Source organism: Macaca nemestrina, chromosome 19, assembly GCF_043159975.1.
Source record: "Macaca nemestrina isolate mMacNem1 chromosome 19, mMacNem.hap1, whole genome shotgun sequence".
Lineage (NCBI taxonomy): Eukaryota > Metazoa > Chordata > Mammalia > Primates > Cercopithecidae > Macaca > Macaca nemestrina.
The window spans coordinates 68,013,489-68,031,117 of NC_092143.1; the positions used below are offsets into that span (position 1 = coordinate 68,013,489).

Sequence of the window (17,629 nt, forward strand, 5' to 3'; positions counted from 1 at the left end):
TTCTGCCTGCTGTGCTAATGGCAGTGATGCAGCTGTGCTACACATCTCAAAAGCACACATCTTGAAAAATATTGTTTCAAAAACAAGGGAGATGTCCAAGCAATACTTACATCTTTATTTCCAAGGTACATCACAAACATATTCTCAGTACCCCCATTTTCTCTTGAGTTGGGCCTTTGGAGAAACAAGGACAGAGATGTGTATCCTTTCAAATCTTCCAGGTCATTTGGCAGTCGGACTTCAACTCCAGATTTACCATTGAATCTCATGGGGACAGCAACCTGTGAGGAGTAAGTTACAAGGTGTCAAACGCTGTCCTGTGAAGAAAGTAGGCGTGCTCAGAGAGCTAGTTTGTGACTCGTAGCCATGCATCAGCCTTTCCTGAGTTGTTATGATAAGGAGCAAGGGAATGTGAATGTCTCTAAGCCCTGGATCATAATCTCCAAGACCCAAATTATAAACTCATGAAGCTGTTTTGGGAGCTGTGTCATAAGGCATTTGTGTTTTTTATTAGTCAGGGACATTTGAGCAGTGCATTCAGTCCTCTGGGCCAGCAATAATAATAATGATAATGACAATAATATGAATTACAACCCTCAAAGGTTTTTGTGCAGACGAACTAACATCCGTGGAGGCACTTGGCATGGTGCCTGGCATACAGTCAGACATGTAATACATTAAAACTATATTTTAAGCCAGGTGCAGTAGCTCACACCTGTAATCTCAGCACTTTGGGAGGCTGAGGTGGGAGGATCACTTGAGCTCAGGAGTTTGAGGCCAGCCTGAGCAACATGGTAAGACCTCATCTCTACCAAAAAAAAAAAAAAGAAAAGAAAAGGCCAGGCATAGTGTTGCATGCCTGTAGTCCTAGCTACTCAGGAGTCTGAGGTGTGAGGCTCGCTTGAGCCCAGGAGTTCCAGGCTGCAGCATGCCGTCATCATGCCACTGGACTCCAGCCTAGGGAACAGAGTGAGACCTTGTCTCAAAAAAACAAAACTATATATATCTATACATTTATATATATGTAGTTTTTAAATATATGCATTTATATATTAAATATACAAAATATTTATATAAGTATATATTAATATACAATTTATATATGATAATGTATTATATACTACTTATATATAAATATGCATTTTAATATATTAAATATATAATAAATGCATATATAATTATGTTATATGATATATAATTTTATATATTATATTAAAATGCATATATAATTATATATACATTATCTGTAACATATGTTATATATTTAATATACAAAAGCATATATAATTATATAATACTATATATGCATAAAATACATTATTATAATATATAATTAAATATATATGCATATATTTATATTTATATATTAAAATATTTTAAATGCACTTTGAAAGGAACTACTTCCCTTGGATATATTACATGTTACAGTTTCATTTATTATAGGCGTTCAGTCCTGAAAAATGAGTGAGTGCATCAAGGCTCTCTAAAATAGTGCTTCTTAAGATCTCTGTGATGAAGGACCATTTTTTCTTTCTAATATGCCAGGGACAAATACTTTTGTAAAACATATTCAAATTTAAATAACTAGAAAAATAAAAAAGATGGTAGACAAAATACAAGCCCACTGATCACATGCTTGCATGTTGAGGCAATTCAAATTATTCAAAGCTTCCAAACATTTACTCTCAACTTTATACTTATATGTAATAGACCAATAACAAAAGTTCTCTGACTAGCCCTGGTGTGTGAACCAAGAAGATAAATATTTCCTAACGATCGAATACAAAAGAATGAGATTTATGGCAAATCTGCATTTTCTCTATCAAGTATTTAAATATTTATCGAGGATCTTGTATATGCAAGGCATTAAATCAGAGGACTTAGTGATGGGGTCCCACATTTGTGGGCTCATTTCATGCCTCTCTCTCCTACTCACCCCCTGCCCTTCAGAATCTTCTCTGAGTCTCTGCCTGGAATTCTCTCCTGCTTTTTGTCACCTGGCAAATTCCTACTCGTCCTTTAAATTTTTTAAATTAAGGTTTTTTCTTGTATTTGAGGAAAGGGAGGGAGAAAAATATGCCTGTATGTGCATCACCATGAAATGGAACATGACTCACAGAACTGGCACCTGTTCCCCTCTCCCTTCTCAGAGGTCACCACTACTCTGGATCTGGATTCCCAAGCAAATTCCCATGCATTTTTTCATAATTTTTTAAAATTAAATATGCGTTTACCTATAAACTGTAATTAGTCCTATTTTTCATGTTTTAAATATTTTTATATAAATGGTGTCCACCTGTACACATTTATCTACAACGTGCTTTCTTTGCTGGGTGCTATGTGTTTGCATTTATTCATGTTGATAAACACAGCCCCAGCTCATTCAGGTTTACTGTTGTCAATGTGGCTTTTTTTCAAAAAAAATTTTTTGTGTGATTATAAACTATGTTGCAATGAAGCTTCTTATCCATGTCTGTTAATGATACTTATTAGTGCTATTCTAAGCCTCTCCAGGTAGAACTGGGGATTCTGAAGATACACATAACACAACTCTATCCAGCTTTTAGCACAGTCTAAGAAACCACCTGCAGTGGCTGGAGAGCAGCCTGAGTTCAGAACTATGACTTAATAATTTCTGTGTCCTCAGCACCCAAAGAAGTGCTGATGCCAACCAGGCATACAAAAGCACTTACTTATTGCTTTTTATTTTATGTTTTTCCACTAACATGGTATCTACTATTTGCCAGGCACTGTTCCACATTAGCTCATTTAACCCTAACAATCTCATGAGGTTGGTACTATTATTTTCTATGCCCTATAGACCAAGAAACTAAGGCATAGAGAGGTAAAGGGACAGGGCTCAGGTCTCACAGCTCATCAAAGGCAGAGCAAGAATTGAAACCAAGACAGTCTGGCTTGGTTAAACAGCTATTAACCACCGTGTTATAATACACTTCAAATTTTTGTTGGATAAATTAGTGAATGAAGACAGAAGGGTAAAAGCTAGCACACATTCTTATTCATTTGGTTTTTATAAAGCATGTATGAGTGTGAAGAGGGTGCTTTCTTCCAAATTTTGCCTTATGCTGTTTGTTTTCCTGTTCAAGGTTTAATGTTGGGAATACTTCGCTTTCTTAGAAGAAAGGGCAGATTCCCAGGCTCAAAAGAAGTAACAGTGAGCCTGGTTACTGGGCACGATGCCTCCAGGGCAGTGATATTCTGACTATGCTCTCCAACCCTCTCCCTCCAAAACTCTCCTGTAGGGCTGTCTAGGAGTTATTGGAAAATATAAGAAATTATATTTATGCCATTTTAGGACAAAACAAATTTTAAGAGACAAGTGTCAGTAATTCAAGTAAATAATGTCAGGTTAAAACAAGAAAGGCTGGTGAATCAGTACTCCAATGATGGAAAACTGCTGTCATCTTAAATCCTCCATCCTCAGCAAAGATGGATTCTACAACTTTGAAGTAACAGTAGGAGGGTAGGTCCTGTGCAGTATCACACTGGCACATTCTGACCACAGAATCCTCACTTGAATGTGCAATCACAGTTTACAAACCAGGGCCTGGAAAAAAATCCTTCTTTCTGCCTGAATAAACTCAATGGGGCAAACTGCTTCAGGATCCTGATATACCAGATAATGTAAGAATGATAAGATAATGTAAGAATGTAAGAATGTACAAAGGTCATGTACGTTTGTAAAGGATGACAGGAGAAAAATCAGTCTTTATATTTCAAGCAACCAAAGAATTGGGGGAAGAAAGACAACTAATTCTTGAGTAAATAAGTGTTTTTTCTTTCTTGATGAATGTGATAACTCATCAAAGAACTAGCCTTGGCCACTGACCACATGGGGACACACTCACCTTACTGGCAGCATCTCTGGCCTGCTGAATTAATTCTCGTATTCTGTCCATGTTGTCAGAGATGTTTCCCAAGGGCAACAGCTGTTGGTTGATACTTTCAATCTTGCGCCAAAGATCAGGTAGTTTGTTGGTTAACTTATTCACTGTTGGTGAGATTAGAAAACAGAAATGTAATATTGAGCATTAAGAAAAGGCTAACTACAATTGTTCTTACTGACAGTATTTGTCAAGTGGCATGTTTGGTCCCCAGATGTTGAACAGGATGGGTCATAATTAGTTACGGTAGTTCCCCCCTTACCCATGGTTTCACTTCTCGAGGTTTCAAGTACTTGCTATCAACCATGGTCCAAAAATATTAAAAAGAAAAATTCCAGAAATAAGCAATTCGTAAGTTTTGAATTGTGTGCTGTTTGGAGTAGCACCCATGAGAATCTTCCTTTTTTCCAGCATATCCTTGCTGTCTACCCTACCCACCCATTAGTCACTTAGTAGCTATCTGGGTTATCAGATTGAAAAAACATAGTATATACAGGGTTTGGTACTATCTGTGGGTTCATGCATCCACTAGGGGTCTTGGAACATATCCCCTGAGGATAAGGAGGAGCTACTGTACATGGTGAATTGTATTCTGCAATCTGGGTACCAAATCCTTTACTTTGACCACTACGGAAAGAAAAAAAAAAAAATCTTTGTTTTCTGATTCTTTTTCTTTTTCTTTTTTTTTTTTTTTTTTTTTTGAGATGGAGTCTTGCTCTGCCACCCAGGCTGGAATGCAGTGGCACGATCTCGGCTCACTGCAAGCTCCACCTCCCAGGTTCACACCATTCTCCTGCCTCAGCCTCCCCGAGTAGCTGGGACTACAGGCACCCGCCACCACGCCTGGCTAATTTTTTGTTTTTAGTAGAGACGGGGTTTCACTGTGTTAGCCAGGATGGTCTCGATCTCCTGACCTCATGATCCGCCCGCCTCGGCCTCCCAAAGTGCTGGAATTACAGACGTGAGCCACCGCGCCCGGCCTGTTTTCTGATTCTTAATATTAATCATAATTCAATGCCTCATGATTAAGAAACTTATATCTCCACTTTGTAAAAAAAAAAACCAATAGCATTTTCAATGTATTTTCTAAAAATTAAAAATCCTATCTGGTCCTTCCAACTAGTAGACTACCTATATGCTTTGAATATATCCTATATCATGTGGAGCTGTTTTCTAATGTTTTAGTTTCTGAGATCAGACTTTACCAGGGAAGAATGAAAATGGACCAAAACACATAACAATGGAGAGAATGGCTAAGATGTCCTGGCCAGAGAACGCCTAATACCCGAGTTATCTGCATCCGTCAGAGCCTTTTTGAAGTCTTCATTCTGTGTGCTCCCATAGGTGTCCTTAATTCTTTCCACATCTGTCTGAATGGGGTTCAGCCCATCCAGGACCTCATCTGTGATGTCGTTGGCCTTTCTGACCATGCTCTTTGCACTACTGATCATAGCATCAATATCACCTAATGCACACACAAATAGAGAGGTATAAGTATCTAAAACGTTCAACAAAAGAAGCCAACCAAGTACAACGGGTTAGGAAGATGCTGACCTCTCTGTATCCCACGAAGACCATCTCGGAGAGTTGTGAGATTGGTGGCTATCACTTCTCTCTGAACTGTCACAATATTCAGGGTTTGCTGTAGGTTGCTGAGAGCCGGATTGACTTCTAAAATAAAATAAAGCATTAGGAGGCAATTCCTTTGTGCATTTTTGATCCTCCATTGGTATTTGTGGCCCCTGAAGTAGCCAGTGTCTGCACAGCATTGAGTAGACTTGCTTCTTAGGAGTCATCTCAGAGATGCCCACTGCATGTGCCCAGACCCACAGCTCTGGGATCCTCCAGTTACAGAGGTCAGCAGCAAATCAGAGCCTTGAGGAAATGGCTTGGAAATACACAGGAAGAAAGAGAGAGGCTGAATTACTTGGGAAAGGCTAAACTTCTTATCCGCCCAGAGTAAGAGACTCTGTTTAGTAAAAGATGCATCTGTCTTATCCATTACCATGTCCTAGCACAAAATGTAGTGTCTGGCACTAGTTGAGGCTTAATAGTACCTGTTTGTTGAGTAAATGAATATATGAGTGAATGAATGAATTAATAATGCAGAAAGGATCCTCTTCTATCAGAGGACAAGAGTGTTGTTGAAAGAGCCTCATCCAGGCAAATATAGACACAAAGTAGGCATTGTTTCTGTTAATTTCCAAAATGAACGACACATTTTTAAAATTCTGTGAAAGAAAGGGAGCTAGCTAGCAGTCATTCCTAGCTGATAATATTGCCATCCTTGGGTCATCGAAAATGACCAGCAAATGCTTTAAGACCATCTTGATGATTCATGGTTTCAATTATGATTCCAGGACTGGTTTACATAGTTAGCATCCTAACCCTATTTACCACACTGAGCCTACCTCAAAGCTCAAATTTTGTAGAGAGCAACAGATGTCATACCAGAAAATCTGAATTCTTGAAATTTGTGAGGCAAATGAATGTATGTTAGTACTTTTTTTGTATTTTATTTTTCATGTCTTTAATTTTTTAATCATGTGAAAGAAAGAGAGAAAGAAAGAAGGAAGGAAAGGAAGGAAGCAGAAAGAGGAGAAATTATTTAATTTACAGAGGCATCATTTAATCCCTCTGAAAGGACTAAGAGGCTGAGTGAGGGCCGTGGACTCACGGATGACAACAAGAGCCTGGAGAAACACGGTGTTTTTGAAACACAGAAATTTGGTGAGATTGAGAGAGTTTAATTATTGAAGAAAATAAGTGAGTAAAATACATGAACATTTTCCAAAGATAAAATTTATGCTTAAAAAATTCTCGGCCCGGGCCGAGCACTTTGGGAGGCCAAGGCGGGCGGATCACGAGGTCAGGGGATCGAGACCATCCTGGCTAACTCGGTGAAACCCCGTCTCCACTAAAAATACAAAAAAATTAGCCAGGCATGGTGGCGGGTGCCTGTAGTCCCAGCTACTCGGGAGGCTGAGGCAGGAGAATGGCGTGAACCCGGGAGGCGGAGCTTGCAGTGAGCCAAGATCACGCCACTGCACTCCAGCCTAGGTGACAGAGTGAGACCTCGTCTCAAAAAAAAAAAAAACAAACAAAAAAATTCTCATGCTTCACAGTAGTAGTGATTTTGGGGACTTTTAGTTGCAAAGATTTTATTACTTAAGAAATTTTAAAGCAGTTATTCTAATGATCCCAAACCAATGATCTTGACATGTGGGTTGCCAGTGTCACGGTGAGTTAAATTAAAATAGCCTCCCCACCAAGGCCAGGCCCAAATAGGCCTATCACTCTCAAGATTTATTTATATTTATAAGGCTCTAGTTAATTTTGTATATGATGGGTGGGGGATATTTAGAATATTGGGTGGATACATGAAATTGATAAATAAATCATGAATTTAAAAAGTAGTATCTGGGCACAGCATGATGGCTCATGCTTGTAATCCCAGCATTTTGGGAAGCTGAGACAAGAGGATCCTGTAAGGACAGGAGTTTGAGACTAGCCTGGGCAATATAGCAAGACCTTGCCTCTACAAAATATACAAAAATTAGCTGGGCATGGTGGTGCATGCCTGTAATCTCAGCCACTTGGGAGGCTGAAGTGGAGGATCGCTTAAGCCCAGGAGTTCAAAGTTACAGTGAGCTATGATTGTGCCACTGCACTTCAGCCTGGGCAATGGAGACCCCATCTCTATTAAAAATAATAATAGTAATAAAATAAAATAAATAAAAAGTATCATCTGCATTGACACTGAGATTCAAAAACAACATTTGCTTCTAGGGCTGCCCCGCCTGGTCCCAGAGGTCATTTAAAGCTCCTGACTATCCCTGCCATTGCCAACTCCCCTTAATACCTTGCTTTAGCTTCTTTTGTGTCATCTTGGCTTCATTTAACAGTTTATCACTGTTGGAACTCAGGGTTTTAGCTTTTCTTGGCAGATCTTCCTTTATCACTGTCTGAAAGCAAAGCATTTAACAGCCTTAAACAAATGCTGTATGTTAGAAAATATGGAATAAGATTTTTATCCTAGTCTGAAACCCTTAATTTTAAGAATGAAGTGCAAAGGGGGAAGGAGCTAGAACTAGATTGTTCCCTAAAAGATACAGTTAGGGCTCCAGGTAGCCCTAACACCTATGTGACTTCTGTGGCTTGGGGAGGTGGGCCTATCTCTGGTGGCATACTGACAAATTATGTGACACTTGTTTTAGCTGCTCACTGTCATTCGTACGAAACCCCCCACAATAACAGAAGAGAGAACTTAGTTGTTTCCAGGCGTTCAAGCTTTGGGACAGAAAAGCCTTTACTCATTCAAGAAGGCTTGTCCTCCTGAACTCTGATATTTAATATTTTGTTCTTTATTTTCAGATATAGGAATTATCATATGGTGCATATAAGATCCCACAGGACTCCACAGACACACCGAGATGTAAGGCCAAATGACCTGATGAAAATGCTGATCAAGTTGTTTGCAAAAATGTTTCTTTTTGGTTAACGATCACAGCATAAAAGCATACCTGGTAAGATATAGGATATAATATTTGTTCAGGTTGAAAATTGATAATCAGTGTAATTTCTATCTGGTTTTACACATAGTTTTAAAACAGTGCTACAGACATGAAGTAGTCAAACACAGAAATTACCCATATCTAGAGCAAGTTCTATCCTATACAACAAGTTCTGATTTAAAATAATGCTTTGTTTCTATTCCTTGGAGCCCATGGAAAGAAAATATAAAAATGAGCCATCTCCACAGTGAATGTGGAGAAGCTGCTGGTACAGGTGCCCACCTGGAGGGCAGATTCAGATGCACTGGCAGCCCTGTTGGCCGCGTCCTCGGCCGCTTTGATGGCGTTGAGAATGTTCTCATAGGCGGTGGCGGCATCCACAGCACAGCGCACCAGCTCATCCCCGCTGGCATTTCTCTTGATCCTGGAAGACAGGGCAGGTTAGGCACTCCCCACAACCTTCCTCTGCCAGCAGCTGACATCCCCCCAAACCTTTCCATTTCTTGTTTTCTTTTCTTTCCTTTTTTTTTTTATGAAATGGAAAAAATAAAATAATATAAAGAGATGGCAGAGTCTCTCTCTGTCGGCCAGGTTTGACTGCAGTGGTGCCATCAACATGAGCCCAGCCCCTTCTCTTTTCATTTGGTAAGTAGATACCTGAGGTGATGGCCTCTGTAGCTGTGCCCAAAGGACGTGGCCAGGAATTAGCGCCCTTATTGCTGCTCTGCTTCTGACGTGGGCCTGGGGCATTGGCCTTGACGCCACCCTCCGCCCTCCACCCAGTTCTGGAGACCCAGCCAACCCAGGGGAGGGCCTTGCTTGTCTCAAGACAAGCTGCTGCGCTCAGCCCACGTGCCCTTCTGGTCTCCTGGGCCATGCACTCACTCTTCCAGCTGCTTTGCCAGCTCTTGTAAGGACTGCGCATGCTTTTCTGCCTCCTCCACAAGGGATGTTTTGCCAGCAGATCTGGAAAGTTCTCTTACTTTGTCACTTAGTTCTTGTCTTGCTTCATTTAAACTGGCAGCTAATTTTTCATATTCCTATTTTTTCCAAGTAAACAAAGACAGTATAAATTCAAGCAAAGAATGTAGATGCTGATTTCTCAAACTCTATCATTACTGATGTGTTTTCAGGGGCAACAATGAGATGTTATATTTTCTAAGCCTATTTACCATACCAGTTAATCCTTGGTCACTTCAGACAGTAGCACTGGTAATATTTCCCCAAGGTTTACCACTATCTTGAACATTCTCATTATGGTGAGAAACCCTTTAGTAACCTTTACAAAATCACAATGTTATCATCAACATAAAGTTGTAGTAAACCAAAGAACTTTTTTAATGACTTAGAAATAGTTATTGTAAAAGGTGCTTTAAAATCCCCATTGAACTGCTAAGAAATTGTATCAGTTTTTTTGATCAGGTCTTAAACATCTTGTTAATAAATGCTTGTATGCTTGATTTTTTAAAATAGCATTATAATTTTTTGTTGTTATCACAAAAGTGATTTGTTCATTGCAGACAAATCAGGTAATACATATGAACATAAGAAGACATGTCATTCATACTTCTTTTGCAAGAGAGAACTATTGTTAACATTTCCATATATTCCCTTCCATCTAAGAGACTATACTTCGATAAAACAAAAATGTAGGTCAGCCCATTTCATTGTTTTCTCGCAATATAATTAAAATGTTTTTAGATTTTTCTAGAGAACAACTGTTTCCTCTACCTTCTGGCTTTTCTCCATCAGCTGCAGTGCAATGTTGGTTTGCAACAAAGATGAGTCTGCAGAGGTCAGATACTTGGTGAAATCACTCTGCAGGGAATTTATTTCTTTTACTTGTCTCTGAAGAAAAAAAAATTGCTTGAGCTCCATGATATATTATCAGAAGGCATAGACAAATTTATGGGACAATAACATGTAAGCAATTTCGAAGTCAGAATGCTTTCTCGAACCGAAACATTGTCTAGGCAATTACAAAGTGATAGGAACTCAGTTCTTTTTGTAGTGGAGGTGTCTTATCATAGTTCCTTAAATGATATGCCAATGAAACAATTGCTATCACTGCTGAAGAAGGTTTCTACAGTAGGGGTCAACTTGCCCAGCGAGATGGGTATATTATCAAAATCTGGTTTCTGAAACAGACCAAAAGATTTTATGTAAATAAACCATCAGCAACCATCAGCCAGTACCAATGAGAACACAGCAGGCACTTGACCGAGAGGTCACACAGAACCTGAGAATGCCAGGCTGGAAGGCTGCCAGAGTTCAGAGGCCTATAAAGTTGGGTCCTGCTTCCTTACCCTGGCATAATCAGCAACTTCACACAGACATGGTACCATCCAAAGAGGCTTTGGGAGCTAAGCATAGAGTCATCCACTAAGACATCATTTATTTTCATTTACCAACTTCCTCCTGTTTTGGGGTCTGCCCTATGTTATTCAACTTTGATTTCACTGTTGTTTTATAACCCTACATAACCTCTCATATTTTTGTTGTTTTTAATTTTTTTTTGTTTGTTTTTTGTTTTTTGAGACAGGTCTCATTCTGTTGCCTAGGCTGAAGTGCAGTGGCTCGATAACGGCTCACTGCACCCTTGCCCCCAACCCACCAGTGTGTTCAAGTGATCCTTCCACCTCAGCCTCCCGAGTAGCTGAGACTACAGGCGCATGCCACTACGCCCAGCTAATTTTTTAAAACATTTTTGTAGAGATGGGGTCTCACTACCTTGCCCAGGCTGGTCTCAAACCCCTGGGCCCAAGCAATCCTCTTGCCTCAGCCTCTCAAAGTGTTAAGATTACAAGCATGACCATTGCACCTGGCCTTATTGTTTTAGCATACAATGTTCACTACTTGAAATATGAACTATAAGGCCAGGCACAGTGGCTCATACCTGTAATCCCATCACTTTGGGAGGCTGAGGCGAGTGGATCACCTGAGGTCAGGAGTTTGAGACCAGCCTAGCCAACATGGTGAAACTCCGTCTCTACTAAAAATACAAAAATTAGCCAGGCGTGGTGGTGCCAAATATATATATATATATATATATATATATATATATATATATATATATATATGAACTGCAAAATCCAGAGCTTTAAATTCTGTCATTGCAGCTTCTGTATGTGACCTGTACTTTTATTTCCTATAAAGCAGATTATGGCTTAAAATGCCTTTGCTGGTGATTATGATAATTATGTTTACATATCTGACACAAAAAGTAAATTACCAAAAACATAATATATACTTTGAATTAACTATAGCAATATTAATTTCTCATCTATTTGGCAACATTATTCCTCCAATACTCTTTGAGCCGGGGATGCAGGTAAAGCAGTTTGCACTGCTTTGTCTGTGGTTAAAGTTCAGAATCTTTTCTGGTAGCTGAAGGCTAGAAATGACTATGGTTTTGCACTTAATGCTTTGTTCCTGTCTGATCTGGGTCTGAGGTGGTATAATCAGATGTACAGACAGGTGCCTGACTATGCCACTTTATTAATAATAAAGATCCCTGCTTCTCTCATCCTTATTAACGAACGTGTGCAGCTTCAAACTGTGAACTCACCTGGATGGCTCCCAAAGCTCTCTCGTTTTCTTGGTTCAAGCCATTTGCCTGCTTGGCTCGGGCAGCTGCCTCCTGCAGCCGAGCGCGAAGGTCACTGAGTTTGGCTTCGTATTCATTTAAAGAATCCCGTATACTGTTAGCAAGCCCATTGTTCTCCCCCTGGTGGGTTTTCTGCCAGGTCCTTATCCGGTTCAGCACTGTAATACATCACTTCATGTTTTCTACTTGACAGAGGAGCATACTGAAGCTGGGTTATAAAGACTATGAAGGGAGAATCGAGTTTCTACTCATTTCATGGTTTTCCTTGAACTTTGGAGGGGATGGGAAAGGAAACATTGACACAGACCTGCTATGTGCACTGTACACGTTGCCTCATTTAACTTCCATGGGAAAACAATAAATTATCATTCTCACGTTTTAGATAAGGAGATGGAGGCCGTGAGAAATGAGATGGCTGACCCAAGGTTACATGGCCAGTCAGGCTCAGGACTTGAACTTGAGCTGGCTGCAGGGGGTAAAGTGCATGCTTCTTTCACTGTGAATACTGCCTATTTACAATTAAAAGCCAAGACTCACATTAAATTTGAACAATAAAAATTTAAGCAAGAAAGCTGCTAGTATCTATATATTAACCACTGATACATCATTTTATTAAAGAATAAATACCAGTATCTGAAAAAAGTATGCACTAAACTAATATTTCTCAGTTTTGAACTAACGAGGCGTTTTCTCTAGTCAAAACCTTTCTATGTATTCTGTTAATTTCTAGTATATCAGTTTCTGTTTGTTTTTGTAATACAGATTTGAACATCCCTAATCTAAAAAGCCAAAATCCGAATTGTTTCAAAATCTGACATTTTTTAGCAATGACATGATGCCACAAATAGAAAATTCCGCGTCTGACCTCATGTGACAGGTTTCAGTCAAAATGCAGTCAAAAGTTTGTTTCAGAGGCTGGGCGCGGTGGCTCATGCCTGTAATCTTAGCACATTGGGAGGCCGAGGCAGGCATATCTCTTGAGGTCAGGAGTTTGAGACCAGCCTGGCCAAAATGGTAAAACCCAGTCTCTACTGAAAATACAAAAATTAGCCAGGCATGGTGGCAGGTACCTGTAATTCCAGCCACTCCTGAGTCTGAGGCATGAGAATCGCTTGAACTCAGGAGGTGGAGGTTGCAGTGAGTTGAGATCACACCACTGCACTCCAGCCTGAGTAATGGAGTAAGACTCTGTCTTACACATACACAAACACACACAAGTTCATTTCATGCACATAATTATTAAAAATATTGTATAAAATTACCTTCAAGATATGTGTATAAGATGTAAATGAAACATAAATAAATTTTATGTTTAGACTGGGGTCCCATCTCCAAGAGGTCTCATTAAGTCTATGCAAGTATTCCAAAATCCAAAAAAATTAAAAATTTGAAACACATCTGGTCCCAAGCATTTTGGAAAGGGAATCTCAATCTGTAGTAGTGCTAATATCAATTTGTGATTCAAAAATTCAGTAGTGGTGAGGTGACCATTAATAATGATGTAATGAGAAAACTGGAAAGAGGTACATGAGCATCAGAAAAATACAGTTAAGAAGGAAAAAGAGGCAACCATATCTAACTTTTAGAAGAACCTTCTTTTTTTTTTTTTTTGCGTGATGGTAAGCTGTTATATTCTACAGCGCCTTGTTAACCTGGGTCTCCTGGGAGCTACTGATTTTCACCACATGATGCTCTAACAGTAATATTCACTGAAACCATGAGGCCTTCCGCCTGCAACGGAGAACTCTACATTGTACTCTGTACATCGTGTTTCAAATCAATTAGAACGGACTGGATAAAAGAATTTGGGAGCATTCTTACAGAGCTGCGACTCCCTTTTATCAGCTTCTGCTTCTCTCAGGTGCTTTCCAAAGTTCCTGTTCCGCAGTTCCCTCATCATGCGCTGGGCTTCAGCCCACTCTCTGGAAAATTCACCTGAAGGCACGTTGTTTCCCTCTCCATCTGGCCCCGAGATCTGCTTTAAGAGAACTAGGAAACATCAAGTGGTTTATTAATCTGGGAATTCTGGGCTCCAGTAGGCTACTTAAAAAAAAAGAAAAAAAAAAAAAAGGCAGAAACTTCTATGGAGATTTTATATTAGTTTTTTAGTATCATTATGGGATTCTTTTCATAATGTTGAAATCTTAAAGGGAATTCTTTTAGTGTACAATGAAGGTTATGCAACCAAAAGACTAATTGGGCTTAGTAACTCTTCTTACTGTGCACATTCCGGATGACAGTTTTAATCTTCATATCCAGTTCTTTTGCGCTTTGTATTGCCCGATTAACATTGTTGTATAATGTTTGTGCTTTTCTGGAATTTACTTGAGCCTATATGAAAAACAAATAGATTAGCAACAAATTAAGTCAATGAAGAAAGATAAAAATACTTTGAAAGCAAAAAAAACCCCAAAGTTAAATGGACTTAACACATTACCTTTTCTTGCAAAGTCTCAAATTCCTGATTCAAATCAGTCAGTTCTCTTTCCAGGCCTTCTATTTTTGATCCATGATTTGAAATGGTAGAACGGTAGTTGAGCAACTGATTCTGGAAATAAAACACAAATGAGTGTCACTTTACAGTATAAATTAAGATTAATCCCATCAACCTGGTCAACAGGGTTATAATTGAAGAATCATTTGGCAAGACCATTGTCAGTTCCACACACACACAAATGTGGTTCTTTGAAATAGGTTACATAAGGAATCTATTTTCTGATGTACACTGTGATATGGCTCTAAAATAAAGTAGCAAATGTGAAGAGACAAGAGCTACTTCACTGGAATTAATGACCTAACCTTAGAGAAATGAGGGTAATACTACTTACCTGATTAATTTCCAGATTCTATAATAAATACAGTTTTTTAAAATCTGCAGTTAACCTGACAACACTAAAAGCAGTGCATATGGCTACTTGAATGAAGGAACCATTAAGAATCTATTCAAAGAATCTCATCCAACAGAACCACAGGGAACTCAGAGCTCCTGTAGCTGAACAGCCTCATGTTGCAAATGAGAAAATGGAAGCCCAAAGAAGTCTGACTTGTCCATGGTTGCATAGCTCATCGGTGATTGCTTCAGGACCATAATCCAGGTCCCTCGCCCCTTTTTTAGGCTAAATTGCCTCAGTACTCTTAGATTCTTAGACGCTGCTGCACATAATATCTAGAATGATTATTTTCAATTTTTTGGAAAAAAGAATTAATATATTGAAAAAGTTTACAGAAAAAATGATATTATTACCTCAATAAGTATGTCAGAACCAGTGCTGGGTAAAAGAATACAGGCTTTAAATAAAGCCTAGGTCCAAACCCTAAGTCTGCCACATAATAGATGAGCCGCACTAAGCCTTGCTCTTCCATTAGTAAATTGGGGATTATCATATTTAGCTGCAAGGTTGGTTTTGGTGATAAGTGAGCTAATGTATTTTAAAATGTCATGTACACATGGGCATTTAAAACTGTTACTTCCCTTCTTATATGTAATCTTTCTTAATTTTCTCGTGTTTGTGTGATATGGCAAGAAGATAGTTCTATTTTAACTTTACTACGGGGAAAGGGAGGCAAGGCATTTTATAGATTGTCAGCAGAACACCTGGATAAGAGGTGGAGTGGGTAAAGCACGGCCTTTAGAATTTGATCGTGATTTGAATTCTTCTAGAACCACCACGATTTTAGGCAAGATGCTCAGCTTCTCCATGCCTGTTTAATGAGAATAACACTAGGTTCCTCATGAGGAGGTTGGGAGACTTGAGTAAAGCCCTTAGCACAGGGTGTGGCACACGGCATGTGTGCAGAACGGTGAAGGCTGCAGGGCTGTGTTGACAAAATCCAAGTAACCCAGTGGCTTCCTTTTTTTTTTTTTTCCTCAAGACATAAATGCTTTTACCCTCCTCTTCTCCATATTAAGCCTATAAACCTTGGACTAACATTATCCAAAAGGATAGGAAAGAGTCATTTTTCTAGAATAATCTTTTGCTATATATACTCAGCTATAGCCACTACAATCAGTCCTAAACCCAAAAGTACTTATTAAACTTTCCCCAAAGCCTTGTTCACTGTGTCTAGACTACAGCTGATCTCATCTACTGAATTATTTTACTTCAATGAGTGTATTCTTTCATTTCCATGATTTTCAATTGGGTCTTTTCATATCTACCCCTTCTTGTTTGATTTCTGGTGGTTTCCCCCCTCAAATTTCCTAATTTCTTATTCCTTCTATTGGGTGTTATTCTGCAAAGTCATTTTTAGATTGTCCTATTGTTTTCATTTTATCCAAAGTGAACTCATCTCTTGACTGCTGCTTCTGTTGGGCATCTTTCTTATTACTTCTCTGCTAACAATGTTTGCAGGCTCATTCTGGGTGGGAGTTCCCCTTTCTTTGTGCTCTCTGGGCCCTGTCTAGTGCTCTTATGCTTATCACCACCCCTACTCGAGCCTCTGACCCGCAGTCTAGGACCAGGTCTTACTTTGGCAGTTTAGGATTTGTATACTGTCGTGGCACTGACAGGATGTAACATTCCAGCACAGATCCAGGTCCGTAGATGTGTCCCACCCCTGTAGCTTTGCTAGGCTCTCATACGGCCATTACCCAATGATGAGCACTGGGCAGTTTCCAGGCTGCTTTTTAGCTCCCATTCATGGACACAGCATCCCCTATTTCCCCTGAGGGAAATAGGTTCTATTACTTCTTAGGATACCCTCTCAGCCACCTTCCATCTAAGTATACATACAGCATTCACCCAAATGGACTACATTCTGAGCTATAAAACAAACCTCAACACATTTAAAAGGATTGAAATCATAGAAAGTGTGTTCTCTGACCATGAAAGAGTTAAATTAGAAACCAGTAACACAAAGTTATCTGGAAAATCCCCCAATTTGGATATTAAACAACACATTTCTTTTTTGTTTTTGTTTTTTAAGATGGAATCTCGCTCTGTCACCCAGGTTGGAGTGTAGTAGCACCATCTCAGTTCACTGCAACCTCTGCCTCTGGGGTTCTAGTGATTCTCCTGCCTCAGCCTCCCAAGTAGCTGGGACTACAGGCGTGTGCCAACATCCCGGCTAATTTTTGTATTTTTAGTAGAGTTAGAGTTTCACCATGTTGGCCAGGCTGGTCTCCAACTCCTGGGCTCAAGTGATCCACCCGCCTCGGCCTCCCAAAGTGCTGGGAATACAGGCATGAGCCACCATGCCTGGTCAACACATTTCTAAATAACACATGGGTTACAGATATGTCACAAGGAAAATCAGAAAATCCATTGAATTGAATAAGAATGAAAACATAACATTACAAGGTCTGTAGGATACAGCTAAAGCAGTGCTTAGTGGTAAAACTGATAGGATTATATGCCTGTGTTAGAATCAAGAAAGATTTGAATCAATAAAATAAGCTTAGGAAACCAGAAAATGAATAGCAAGTTTCACCCAAAGCAAGCACAAGGAAGAAATTTAAAAAAGGATAAGAACGGAAATCAATGAAATTGAAAACAGAAAAACAATGGATAAAATCAATGAAATAAAAGGATCAACAACATTGATAATACTCTAGCCAAAATAATTAAGAGAAAGAGATAAGATGTAAATTATCATTATCAGAA

The 17,629-nt window shown here is 39.3% G+C and overlaps 1 protein-coding gene across 4 annotated transcripts in view; it reads right to left on the minus strand.

Annotated features, from left to right (window-relative positions):
* The window catches only part of LOC105465071 (laminin subunit alpha 3), a 273,415-nt gene that overhangs the window by 41,622 nt on the left and 214,164 nt on the right, over positions 1-17,629 (minus strand). For all 4 annotated transcript variants that reach the window (XM_011713306.2, XM_011713298.3, XM_011713310.3 and 1 more), the window contains 12 exons: positions 14,464-14,574; positions 14,246-14,357; positions 13,848-14,015; positions 11,988-12,184; positions 10,151-10,267; positions 9,305-9,459; positions 8,702-8,843; positions 7,768-7,870; positions 5,460-5,576; positions 5,191-5,370; positions 3,870-4,012; positions 111-281 (listed from right to left, as the gene is read on the minus strand). In XM_011713306.2, the coding sequence (XP_011711608.2) occupies positions 111-281; positions 3,870-4,012; positions 5,191-5,370; positions 5,460-5,576; positions 7,768-7,870; positions 8,702-8,843; positions 9,305-9,459; positions 10,151-10,267; positions 11,988-12,184; positions 13,848-14,015; positions 14,246-14,357; positions 14,464-14,574 (1,716 nt within the window). The remainder of the gene's footprint in view (positions 1-110; positions 282-3,869; positions 4,013-5,190; positions 5,371-5,459; positions 5,577-7,767; positions 7,871-8,701; positions 8,844-9,304; positions 9,460-10,150; positions 10,268-11,987; positions 12,185-13,847; positions 14,016-14,245; positions 14,358-14,463; positions 14,575-17,629) is intronic.